Source organism: Artemia sp. Qi Xiang Cuo, chromosome 21 (genome assembly GCF_049724085.1).
Source record: "Artemia sp. Qi Xiang Cuo chromosome 21, ASM4972408v1, whole genome shotgun sequence".
Lineage (NCBI taxonomy): Eukaryota > Metazoa > Arthropoda > Branchiopoda > Anostraca > Artemiidae > Artemia > Artemia sp. Qi Xiang Cuo.
In genome coordinates, this window is record NC_142814.1 from 8,491,695 (window position 1) to 8,505,642 (window position 13,948).

A 13,948-nucleotide genomic window follows, 5' to 3' on the forward strand; every position below is an offset into this window, starting at 1 on the left:
ATACGTCTAAAAACTTTGTCTAAATTCAAAAAGTCTTATTTCTAAAGGGAATATTAATTATTAATTAGAATTTATTTAGAGAAAACACACAAAAGTTAGAAAAAATGAAATAATAAAATTTATTAAAAAATAAATTCGGATAAAAATGTATTATTAATTATACTTTAATAATATCTAAAGTGACAATTTGTTATTTATGAACCATTATCTTTAAAAAACCTTCAAAAGATCGAGAGAATGAAATTTGATCCTTTCGTACATCTGAGAAACTCCTGAAAATTATTAAATCATACACATTTTCAACAAGCTAGAGGGTAAAGGTTTTAAATATGAGCCATTCTATTGCGAAAACACACAATAGTTCTTATTAATGATAAATTGCAAAGAATTAAATATCATATAAGTCAAAAAAAGTATAATTATTAAACATTTTAATATATCTAAAGTGTAAATTTTTTAATTATTAGCCATTCTATTGTGAAAAAACAAAAAATTTCTACAAAATTCCAATTGTTTCTTTATTAACTCTTATATTCGTATAAAAAATAATTAGTAATAAAAATTTTAAAATATATTAAGTGTAATTTTTTTAATTAAGAACTATTATATTGTGAAAAAACTCATAATTTTTTAAATATGCCAAATTGTACGTTTTTTCATATTATTTTATTGTTAAAATTAATTCTTAATAAACATTTTCAACTTGCTTGAGGGTAAATTTTTTAAATATGAACCATTCTATTGCGAAATCACACAAAAGTTCGAAAAAATGCCAACTGTTCCTTTATTACCTCTTCAATACTGCTAAAATTTAATAATTAATACACATTTTAAACTAGGTAAAGTGTAAATGTTTTAATTATGAACCATTCTAGTGCAAAAACACACAAAACTTATAAAAAATTCAACATGTTTCTTCTTTTCAAAGTCAAGTCGTCTAAAAATTTAGACTAAATTCAACATGAACTATTTATTAATTGATTATTAACTATATATGAGACTTTATTTTGAGAAAACACACAACAGTTAGAAAAAATGAAAAATTTAACTTTATTAAAAATGCATTACGGCTAAAAATTTAGTATAAATTAACAATTACTAATATATAAATTGAAATTGTTTTATTTATGTGCCATAATATTGAGAAAACACACAAAAGTTAGAAAAAATGAACTATGTTCATTTATTAAAAATGCATTACGGCTAAAAATTTAGAATAAATCCTAAATTACTAATATAGAATTGTAAATTTGTTTTTTTATTTCAATTATAATGAGAAAACACACAATAGGAATTAAAAATTCAATTTGTTCCATTATTCCCTATGAAATACGGCTAAAAATGAATAATTCATAAACAATTTCAACTAGCTAAATGGTAAATGTTTTAAATATGAGCCATTATATTGCATAAAAACACAAAAGTTAGAAAAAATGCAAAATGTTCCTTTATTACAAATGCAATATGGCTAAAAATTAAGAATTCATACACATTTTAAGCTAGCTAAGGGTAAAAGGTTTAAATATGAATCATTATGTTATATAACCACTAATAAGTTAGACAATTTGACATATTTAACTTGACGAACTAATCAATTAGTCTAAAAACTTATTATTAATTCCACTTTTAAAAAAGATAAATGGAAAATTTTTTATTTAAGTGCCATAAAATTGCTTAAAAACGCGAAAGAAATACAAATTGCGAAAGGATCATTTATTACCTCTGCAATACGGCTAAACATGAAACTTTAAGCTGGAAACGTAAAGTGAGATTTTTTAAAATGTATAAATATGATCTTTATTTTTGAAGAGACAGTCTGAATTCTATTCGAGTCATGCGATCGTGTTCAAAGACTTCGTGTTAACGAATTGTAAGTAAGGAGCGTCCCGGCTCAATGGTAACCAAAACTCTTGAAAACAGGTTTTTAGCTCCATGAAGGTAAAGCAAGTTGACATTTCCTTTAAAGAATCAGATTTCAATGCTGATTTTAAATATATAGTTTAGTCCTACCCATCAAAAGTTACGCGCCTGAGAAAATATGTCTGATTTTCGGAAAATGGGGGAAATACCCCCTAAAAGTTATAAAACCTTAATGAAAATCACATCATCATATTCATCGTATCACAGAACCCTACTAGAGAGGTTTCAAGCTCATATCTACAAAAAATGTTGAATTTTGCTTTTTTAACAGAAGAAAGATCACGGATGCGTGTTTATTTTTATTTATTTATTTTTTTTTGTTCAAGGGGTTTTTGTATTGACACAATGGTCTTATAATATCGTTGGAGGACTTATTGAAACTGACATTAAAAGTTCTAGTTCTCTTTTTAAGTGATCAAAAATGGAGGGCAAATAGGCCCCCTCCCACGCTCATTTTTTTCCAAAAGTCACCTGATCAAAATTATGATTTTCAGAGTCGAGTATTTCTAGCAAAAAATATAGTTAATTCTAATTAGTGGTATGCAAAATGTGGCTTACAGATACCTAATTTACAGATCTGGATATTCCAAATCGTCACGTTTTTGTAAGAAAAATTATAGAAATAAAATATATTTCTATGGTTCAAATATGTAAAATCCATAGGGGAAAATATAAATTAAAATTTAAACATACATTAACCATCGAAGGACCGGTGACTTCATTTGAACTATTCATTACTTTATATATATATATATATCTTTATTTCAATATGCACTGAGGTTGATGTCATCTAAACACTAAATAATATGCGGTAATAACGGTATATTTGCTTTCAATAATCAAATTAATAAATGTTGACATATAGGATCATGGAAAACAAGTTCATTTTATGTCTTCTTTTCATTTGCATAAGTCCCCCAATGACATAAGCCATTCTTTGAATTGTTTTTCAGAAATAAATTTATTTTTTTTATGTGAACAAAGTAACTCCTGATATTTGAAAGTTCTCGTCATAATGTGATTATTTTTCCAAAATCGTCTAATCAATTTTTAGATGGATCTTTTCTTCAACATAATTAAAAGCCACAATAACTATGTCTTTAGAGATAAAATGGACTCTTCAGCACCGGGGGATAGGTTTTTAAGTTATGAAATTTATAAATAAACCGATAAAAGTTGGGGGTTGAAAAGATTTGTACTCCAACTCGAAACACAACAGTTGAGAGAGGGATCATTCTAATTGAAAAAGATTCTAGTGATCCTTTTAAGTAACAAAAATAATTGGAAGGGTAACTAGCTTCACCCTCCCGCATCACCTTTGTCCTAACTCGTCTACTGGGAGCCACGGATCCGACGGATGACCACGGACGGACACCACCCCCCCTGGGATCACTGACTGACGGCCCCCCGCAGGTGGGATCCCCCCACCCCCAGACTCATAAGCTCTAGGTCCACCGATGGTGGGACCCCCCCCCCACCCTCGGGGTCACAGACTGAAGGCCCACCGCCGGTGGGATCCCCCCCCCCCCGGACTCATAAGCTAAAGGTCCACCGATGGTGGGACCCCCCCCCCCACCCTTGGGGTCACAGACCAAAGGCCACCACGTAACAGGATCCGCCAGGGGTCACAGGCCGAAGGCCGACTGCAAACGATCGGAGCCCCAGTGGGACCCCCCCACTGGGGCTCCGATCGTTTGCAGTCGGCCTTCGGCCTGTGACCCCTGGCGGATCCTGTTCCGTGGTGGCCTTTGGTCTGTGACCCCGAGGGTGGGGGGGGGGTCCCACCATCGGTGGACCTTTAGCTTATGAGTCCGGGGGTGGGGGGATCCCACCTGCGGTGGGCCTTCAGTCTGTGACCCCGAGGGTGGGGGGGTCCCACCATCGGTGGACCTATAGCTTATGAGTCTGGGGGTGGGGGGATCCCACCTGCGGTGGGTCGTCAGTCTGTGATCCCGGGGGGTGTGGTGTCCGTCCGTGGTCATCCTTCGGATCCGGGGCTCCCAGTAGATGATTTAGGAAAAAAGTGATGCGGGAGGGTGACGCTAGTTACCCTTCCAATTATTTTTGTTACTTAAAAGGATCACTAGAATCTTTTTCAATTAGAATGATCCCTCTCTCAACTGTTGTGTTTCGAGTTGGAGTACAAATCTTTTCACCCCCAACTTTTATCGGTTTATTTATAAATTTCATAACTTAAAAACCTATCCCCCCGGTGCTGAAGAGTCCATTTTATCTCTAAAGACATAGTTATTGTGGCTTTTAATTATGTTGAAGAAAAGATCCATCTAAAAAATTGATTAGACGATTTTGGAAAAATATTCAAATTATGACGAGAACTTTCAAATATCAGGAGTTACTTTGTTCACATAAAAAAAATAACTTTATTTCTGAAAAACAATTCAAAGAATGGCTTATGTCATTGGGGGACTTATGCAAATGAAAAGAAGACATAAACTGAACTTGTTTTCCATGAATCAATAGGACAACATTTATTAATTTGATTATGGAAAGCAAATATACCGTTATTACCGCATATTATTAAGTGTTTTGATGACATCAACCTCAGTGCATATTGAAATAAAGATATATATATATATATAAAGTAATGAATAGTTCAAATGAAGTCACCGGTCCTTCGATGGTTAATGTATGTTTAAATTTTAATTTATATTTTCCCCTATGGATTTTACATATTTGAACCATAGAAATATATTTTATTTCTATAATTTTTCTTACAAAAACGTGACGATTTGGAATATCCAGATCTGTAAATTAGGTATCTGTAAGCCACATTCTGCATACCACTAATTAGAATTAACTATATTTTTTGCTAGAAATACTCGACCCTGAAAATCATAATTTTGATCAGGTGACTTTTGGAAAAAAATGAGCGTGGGAGGGGGCCTATTTGCCCTCCATTTTTGATCACTTAAAAAGAGAACTAGAACTTTTAATGTCCGTTTCAATAAGTCCTCCAACGATATTATATGACCATTGGGTCGATACGAAAACCCTTGGAACAAAAAAATAAATAAATAAAAATAAACACGCATCCGTGATCTTTCTTCTGGTAAAAAAGCAAAATTCCACATTTTTTGTAGATATGAGCTTGAAACCTCTATAGTAGGGTTCTGTGATACGATGAATATGATGATGTGATTTTCATTAAGGTTTTATAACTTTTAGGGGTATTTCTCCCATTTTCCGAAAATCAGTCATATTTTCTCAGGCGCGTAACTTTTGATGGGTAGGACTAAACTATATATTTAAAATCAGCATTGAAATCCGATTCTTTAAAGGAAATGTCAACTTGCTTTACCTTCATGGAGCTAAAAACCTGTTTTCAAGAGTTTCGGTTACCATTGAGCCGTGGCGCTCCTTACTTACAATTCGTTAACACGAACTCTTTGAACACGATCGCATGACTCGAATAGAATTCAGAATGTCTCTTCAAAAATAAAGATCATATTTATACATTTTCAAAAATCTCACTCGACGTTTCCAGCTTAAAGTTTCATGTTTAGCCGTATTGCAGAGGTAAAAAATGAACCATTTGCTTTTAGACTAACTTTTGTGTGTTTACGCATTATAATGACAAGAAATTAACTCAATTACCATAGCTAATTATTAATTTTTTATCGAATACTAAATTTTTAGCCGAATTACATTGTTACTAAAATAAATTAATTATTTATGTATCTCTTTTGTGTGTTTATACACAATAATTGCTCATATTTAAAACATTTACCCTTTAGCTAGTTGAAAATTTGTATGAATTCTTCATTTTTTTCCGTATTTCATAGGTAAAAAAGGAACATTTTGCATTTCTTCTAACTTTTGTGTTTATACGCAATATAAATTATCATATATAAAAAATTTACCCTTTTTAAATTTGAAAATTTTAATGAATAATAAATTTTTAGACTTATTGAAGAGGTTAAAAAGGTACATTTGTATTTTTTTCATACTTTTGGTTTATTTCTCTAATTATGTTCAAAATAAATTCCAATTTCCAATTAGATATAAGATATATAGGTTTAATTCAACATTTTTAGCTGTAATGCATTTTTACTAAATTATCATATTGCTATTTTACTAACTTTTGTGTGTTTAATCAAATTTATGTCACATAAATAAAACTATTTCAATTTATATTTTTGTAATTTTGAATTTATACTACATTTTTAGCCGTAATGCATTTTTAATACAGTAAAATATTTCATGTTTTCTAACTTTTGTGTGTTTACTCTATATAAAGTCACATATATAAATAATTATCAATTAAGATATTTTTAGTTTTTAATTTATAAAACATTTTTATCCTTAAAACATTGTTAATGATGAATCCTTTTGAATATTTTCTATCTTTTGTGTTTTTAGGCAATATAATGGCTCATATATAAAAAATGATCCCTTAGCAATAAGAAATTGATAAATTAAAAAAATAAATATTACGTAAAGAATATGTAAAATTTTAACATTTGGAATTTTTTATCACTTTTTTTTGATTTCGCAATAGAATGGTTCATAATTAAAAAAATTACACTTAAGGTATTTGAAAATTGTTAATAATAATTAATTTTTATCCTAAATTATGATTTAATAAAGTACAATTTGTAATTTTTAAAAACTTGTCAGTGATTTTAAAATATAATGATTAATAATACATAAAATTAAACTAATGAAATTTTAATTATTTTCTGAATTATAAAATTTTATACGAATAGCAGATGTAATAAAGCAACAATTGTAATTTTATATAACTTTTGCGTTTTTTCACAATATATTGGTTAATAAATAAAAAATTTACACTTTAGATATTTTATAATTTTTTTTACTTATTCAATATTATACGTAGTGGATTTTTTATAAAGTAACATAATTCATTATTTAGATCATTTTTGTGTTTACACAATAGAATGTCTCATATTTAAAAAATTTTCCCTTTATCTTTTTGAAAATGTGTACGAATTCTAAATATTTAGGATTATTTCAGATGTAAGACGTGTTAAGTTTTAATTCTTTATTAATGTTGAGGTATGTTTCAATAGACTTTTTAATAAAAAAAACAATAAAAATTTCTATTGTATTATTTTATAAATAATTAAACATTTTTATCCGTTTTGCTTTTTTAATTTATTAACATAGATCTATTTTACTAACTTTTGTGTTTTAACTATAATTTAAGTCTATTTAACAAATCTTATTCACTTTATCAATTATATATATGTTTTTTCTAATACATTTTTAGACGAATCACATTTTAAAGACAGTAAAATATTTCATTTTATTGAACTTATTGTGTTTTTTCGCAATAGAATGGCTCATATTTAAAACATTTACCCTTTAGCTATTTGCAAATTTTTATGTATTATTGATTTTTAGCCGTATTGCAGAGGTATTTAGGGAACATTTTGCATTTTTTTTAACTTTTGTTTGTTTATTCAATAGAATGGTTCATATTTAAAACATTTACCAGAATCATTATTAAATTTCTGCATTTTCCAAAATCTCACTCTACATATCGAGCTTCCAGGCAAGTGTTAACTGCTTTAGCCAGCGGTGCATGCTCCCCCACCATAGAGGATGAGCGGTCTATACTTACCTTTTTAGGAGTGATTAATTAGAACTATGTATACAGAAAATTTACGTTTAAGCAATTATTCAACTTTATTTCTACTCTCTTTGCTCTCTTTATCTCTTTATCGTATTTATCGTAGAAAATAAAAATTACATTTGTGCATTTTCATAAATCAAACTTTACGTTTCCAGCTTTATAAGTCAAATCCAGGGAAGTATTAACTACTTTTGCTTCTTGAAACTAAAATATAAACTCAATCATAGCTGTTCGTTTTGGTTTCATCTATTCTTTAATAGTAATTTCTGATTGTTTCGAGTTTAAATTTTAAATGGTATTTGCATCTGCTGAGCTTAAGTTTAAAATGACCTTTACTTTTCTTTTGAAAACATATTTTTCGAAAAGTTTTTTAATTAATTTTTGTTCGTTTTTAATTGCAAAAAATTTCATGTTTTAAAAAATTTCTTATTTCATAATCAAACCGAAAATTTCCAATAACAATTATTAAATTTCTGCATTTTCCAAAATCTCACTTTACATTTCGAGCTTCCAGGCAAATGTTAACTGACTTAGCCAGCTGTGCATGCTCCCCCACCATAGAGGATGAGCGGTCTATACTTACCTTTTTATGAGTGATTAATTAGAAGTATGTTTAAGCAATTATTCAACTTTATTTCAGCTCTCTTTGCTCTCTTTATCTCTTTATCGTATTTATCGTAGAAAATAAAAATTACATTTGTGCATTTTCATAAATCTCACTTTACGTTTCCAGCTTTATAAGTCAAATCCAGGGAAGTATTAACTACTTTTGCTTCTTGAAACTAAAATATAAACTCAGTCATAGCTGTCGAGATCACCCCTGAGGAGGAGGAAGAACTTCTCTGTACATGTAGAGCGGTGGATCTCTTGAGGAGTGGGTCCTCGGTTCGAGTACATAACCCGCGAGGTCGAGTGCGTGAAGATTTATGTGCGGAGGACATACCCTCTCTCATAAATATTGTGCCAGTGGAGGGGGATCTGTTGAGGAGTGGGTCCGAGGATTTATTTGCTGAGGAGATACCCTCTCTCATAAATATTATATCAGTGGAGGTGGATGAGGTTCAAATAATAGAACCTCCTGAGATAGTATACATTAAAACAGTGATAAATATGGATATTACAAAGGAATAAATATTTGAACATAGATTGTTTGTAAATTTGTTTATTAATAAAATGCATATATATACACAACAATGTCTTTAAATCTTCACTTTAGATTTCTTCATCTTCGATGTATAGGCAACTCTCGTGAACCACTAATGCTGGTAAATCATTTGGATTCACTGTATATTGATCTTGATTGACTGCAAAGTCAGGGTCATATTTTCTACAGTACAATGTAACTTCACTCTTGTCATATCTCTTTGTATAGTCAATTACACTATTTGGATTCATATTATGAAATTCACTAGTTTCAATCTGTCTATTTGAAGCAATATCACATACAGTGTTTTCAAATTGTGAATCACATTCCGTCACAGCCAAATAAAAATCAATTGGTTTATAGTCATAGTAGGTAGTGTCATCACAACGATGACGTAGAAACCAAATTGTCTTGTTACCCCAACAGTTGAATCGTAGACCAGATTCCTCTTCCCAGAATAATTTAAATCCACGACGATACCAATCTCGTAGAAATAAACTAAAATCACGTTTGGGATTCTTTCCAATTATAGCGGGGTAAGTATTCTCCCACTGATCACATTTATCATAGTGACAATTGGAGCACAGGTGCCCTCTAGGATGTGAGTCACACACCTCCTCAAGACATGAATTACATCCGTTAATTTGTACTGCATAGCCTCTATGTAATTTACAAGGATTACATAATTTACACTTTTCACTATAGTCATCAATAATTGTACAATTCTCACATTGATTCCAACTGCCAAGAGTGTACATGCACAATGGACATATATAGAACATTTTTCGGTTTCCAATGTCAACTCACTCACAGCTAAAACGTAGCTGATCCTCTTCGTTCGATAAATTCAAGGTGGAGGGAAATGGGGGAGAGAGGAGTAACTCTGTGACGTTACCTCTATCGAATGATGGGGGGAGCCATCTACATTGAATCCAATATTCCCATCCGCCGCTACTATGTAAACAAGCCTTCTGAGTGGCTGAGAAGGAAATACGTGATCAAACTGTTTCCCGTTATCGGATCAATAAAATTCCCAATCGATTACACAATCAATTTCTCGGACATTCACTTCCCCCTCGAGTCCTAGATCAATAACATTGTTCCCGTTATAATTCAATGCGCATGTGCAACCTTCGTCCTGGAGTTATTATTGAGCGAATACGTAATCTTTCTCCCTAGGGACTCTACGAGCATATTGTTTCATAATTTCCCACGCTCGTGAATCAATTATTCCCCCATCGATTATGTAAATCACCCCTCATGTCATTCGCACGTGGCCAAACAACAACAGATCGATTGACCATGAAACACCCACATTAGACTCGATCGATAATCCTTGAATAAATTATGTCCCCCATCGATTATGTAAATCACCCCTCTTCACAATCGCACGTGGCCAACCAACAACAGATCGATTGACCTTGACACCCATTCGACTCGATCGATCATCCTTGTATAAATTATTTCCCCCATCGATTATGTAAATCACCCCTCATGTCATTCGCACGTGGCCAAACAACAACAGATCGATTGACCTTGACACACACACATTAGACTCGATCGATAATCCTTGAATAAATTATGTCCCGTCAGCATTAAACTAAATTGTAGATGGCAGCAGGGGTGAGGGTCACGAGTAGCACCTCCCCCTCTACTTACTTTATGTTAACAATGGCCAAAGTTTATAACTTGCAGCCCTTTCCCCGGGAACTCTGGGGAATTAAGTCATCCTCCAAGACATATTAATTAGGTTTTAGACTATGCTGAAAAAAATGGCTATCTCAAAATTTTGATTGGGTGACTTCCGGAAGAAAATGAGAGTGGGAGGGGGGCCAAGTTGCCATCGAATTTTTTTGGTCACTTAAAACGGGCACTAGAACTTATAATTTCCGTTCGAATGATCCCTTTCACGATATTCTAGGACTACTGGACCAATACGATCACCCCTGAAAAAAAAAAAAAAAAAAAAAAAAACAGCCATCCGTGATCTTTCTTCTGGCAAAAAATAAAAAATTCCACAATTTTGCAGATAGGAGCTTGAAACCTCTATAGTATGGTTCTCTGATAAGCTGAATCTGATGGTGTCATTTTTATTAAAGTTATATGACTTTTAAAGGTTGTTTCCCCCTTTTTTCGAAAATAAGGCAAATTTTCTCAAGCACGTAACTTTTGGCAAATATTTTTAGGCTCGTAGCCTTTGATGGGTAAGACTAAACTTGATGAAACTTTTATATTTGAAATCAGCATAAAAATCTGATTCTCTTGATGTATCTACTGGTATCAATGGTCCGTTTTTTAAAGACTTGGTTACTTTTTAACTTGGTCACTCCTTACTTACAGCGCGTTACCACAAACTGTTTGAAACCTTATATGTTAACGATGGGCAACTAGTATAACGTATGGCCCTTGCCCCGGTAACTGGCGGGAGCGTATCAAAACCAGAACCATAATTATTTGACATTTGTACTATTTTGAACAAAATGGCTATCTCAAAATTTTGGTAGGAAGCGTTTGGGGAAAAAGGACGTGAAGGAGGGGGGGGGGGGGTTGCCCTCCGATCACTCTTGACTTTTAAAAAAACGAGCTAGAACTTTCAATTTTAATGGTAATAACACCATGAATCCTTACGGCCTTTACTATAGGCAATGTTATAGTATTGCCGCTGGTAGCAGCTTGTAACCTCAACAATACAGTCATCTGATATGCTCAACCTGTGATTTTCATTAAGATCGCTTGAATTTTAGGGGGTGTTTCCTACCTTTTCCGAAAATCAGGAAAATATTTTCAGGCTTGCAGTTTTTAATGGGTAAAATTAAACTTAATGTTAATGTTAAACATTTAAATCTTTTTCATCGACATAGACCATGAGATCAAACTAGGCTTTTCGTACCACACTCTTATATCACAGATGAGAAAACAATTTTTTATTTGGGGGGGGGGGGTGAGCATACCCTTATAAGTGTGGCCTTTTGTCAATTATTGCATATAATTGTAAATATTATCAACAAAATTTAAAACAGTATAAATAATTTGGTTTTTAATTAATATTCCTTCAGGTGTACATATTCATTATAAAGCAGAAAAGCAATTATCCGTACGCCAGATTTTTCATTAAATTAAACACGGTATAATTAAATACGGAACGATGGATTTCTCCAATACTGTTAGTACCAGATTGTCATGGTTCCTCTATGGAGTTTTCAGCCTCTTTTCATTTATTTACTACAATCTCAAATCAGGGAATCTAATGCAAAGGTATTCTTAGATCTATATAATTTTTCTCTATCTAAACGATAATTTTATATATGTTGGATATAATACATATATATATATATAGATATAAATATATATATATATATATATATATATATATATATATATATATATATATATATATATATATATATATATATATATATATATATATAGTAAAGGGATCCCGGCAGCTTCATCGCCGGGCCCCAGGACTCGACAACATCATCGCTTGTCTTCTAAACACAGACAATTTGAGCCTTTTCTTGATGTCATGACGTTCAAATGGACCTTAAATTAGAAATAGCGCCTTTGTAAAATTACGTTTTGTTAAGCCCCGTCTTAATTGGTGTATCGGCTTGTCTTAATGAAACTCAGAGAGGAGAGAAAGTAACAAAATGAAAAATTAAATCAAAAAGGGTGAAAAAACTCTTAATTGGCAGATAGTGGTAATAAGGATCTATTATATTTTAGCAATAGCGCATAAAAGCAGAATAGCGCTAATAAGACTAAAATAGAACACGTTTCTATTTTTCTAATTCATCTGTATTGAATAATCAGAGAATATTGGACCTTTAACTTTTGCCTCTGCTTGTCTTTTGTCATTATGAAAGACATATCGCCCAACCTTTGTTTTTTTAATTGTTAAGGTGGTGGGAAAAAAACTTCTTCTTTTGCCTCAGCTTGTCCTTTGTCATTTTGAGAGACATATCGTCGAACCTTCGTTTCTTTTAATTGTTCAGATGGTGAAACAGAAACTTCTTTTTCTTCCAACGATTTATCTAGTCCAGGTATTGATGACCTTATACATGTCAAAATCTGAAACCCAATCATCATCGCTATCATTTTCAATTTGTTTGGTTCGTTTTACCTCGGCTTGTGTTTCGTCATTACGAAATACGTATCGCCGAAACTTTGTTTTTGTTTAACCCAGGTATGGTAAGCATTGATGACGTTATCCATGTCAAAATCCCAGACCCAATCATCATCGCTATCATTTTCAATTTTGACATGTTTCGATTCTCGCTGCCCAGGTTGATTTCCATTCACTCTCTCACATGTTTGGTGTCACGTGTCTTCTAACCCCGTGGGTCTCTGCTCTTCATTTTCAGTTTTGACACACCGAAGCTGTTATTCTAACCACGTGTGTATTTGCTTTTCTTTTTCATTTTTGACTCGCTCATATGCTCGGTGTCGCATGTCTTCTAACCGCGTATGTCTTGTCTCTTCCTTTTCATTTTTGGCACGCCGCCGCTTTTCTTCTAATCGGTTGTTTTTTTGCTGTTCATTTTCATGTTTGACTCGCTAACATAATCGGAGTCGCATGTCTTCTAACCGCATGTGTCTTTGCTCTTCATTTTGATTTCTGACACGCTCCAGTTGTTGTTTTTATATATCTTCTAACCACCCGTGTCTTTGCTATTCATTTTCATTTTTGACACGTTTTCGGATTTTGAATACTTCAGGCAATTTAGCAATGGTCTTTGCTTTAGCTGCCTGTATTGGTGTTGTCGCAAATGACGGTCCAGATTGTCGATTTTAACATCTTATCAGGTTCGATAGTTCAGGTGTTGGTTCCATAAAATCACCATTTATAGTAACTGCAACTGCAAAATTTTCGTTTTTTGGGCCTTCCAACAAATATTATATTATATAAATAACTGATGCGCTGGAAACTCAACAATCTTATTTATTCTATGTATACAATCATATAAGAAAATGCTAATATGATGCCATATATGATGTAATACAAAATGTTTATATGACGTACTAACATAGCACATGACGTCATTTGCAAAAGCCAAAATTAATGCTATTAACGTTTTTTCTCAGACTTCTGACCTATCTAGATCGTTTTTTTATGCGAGACTATCCCAAGATACCAATTTTTCTGAAAAAATATGGAGCCGTTTTCGAGAACATACATACATATACAATTATTGCTCACATATAAAGAGAGTATAGTATATGTATATATATATATATATATATATATATATATATATATATATATA

At 32.2% G+C, this 13,948-nt stretch overlaps 1 protein-coding gene across 2 annotated transcripts in view; it reads left to right on the forward strand.

Annotated features, from left to right (window-relative positions):
- Positions 1–13,948, forward strand: part of LOC148939210 (venom serine protease 34-like) — a 185,278-nt gene that overhangs the window by 36,808 nt on the left and 134,522 nt on the right. The window contains exon 1 of one of the 2 annotated variants that reach the window (XM_089107271.1): positions 11,862–11,936. The exons of the other annotated variant lie outside the window; for it this stretch is intronic. Coding sequence (XP_088963397.1) covers positions 11,862–11,936 — 75 coding nt within the window. Of the gene's footprint in view, positions 1–11,861; positions 11,937–13,948 lie in introns of those variants that run through there. 2 annotated transcript variants of the gene reach the window in all.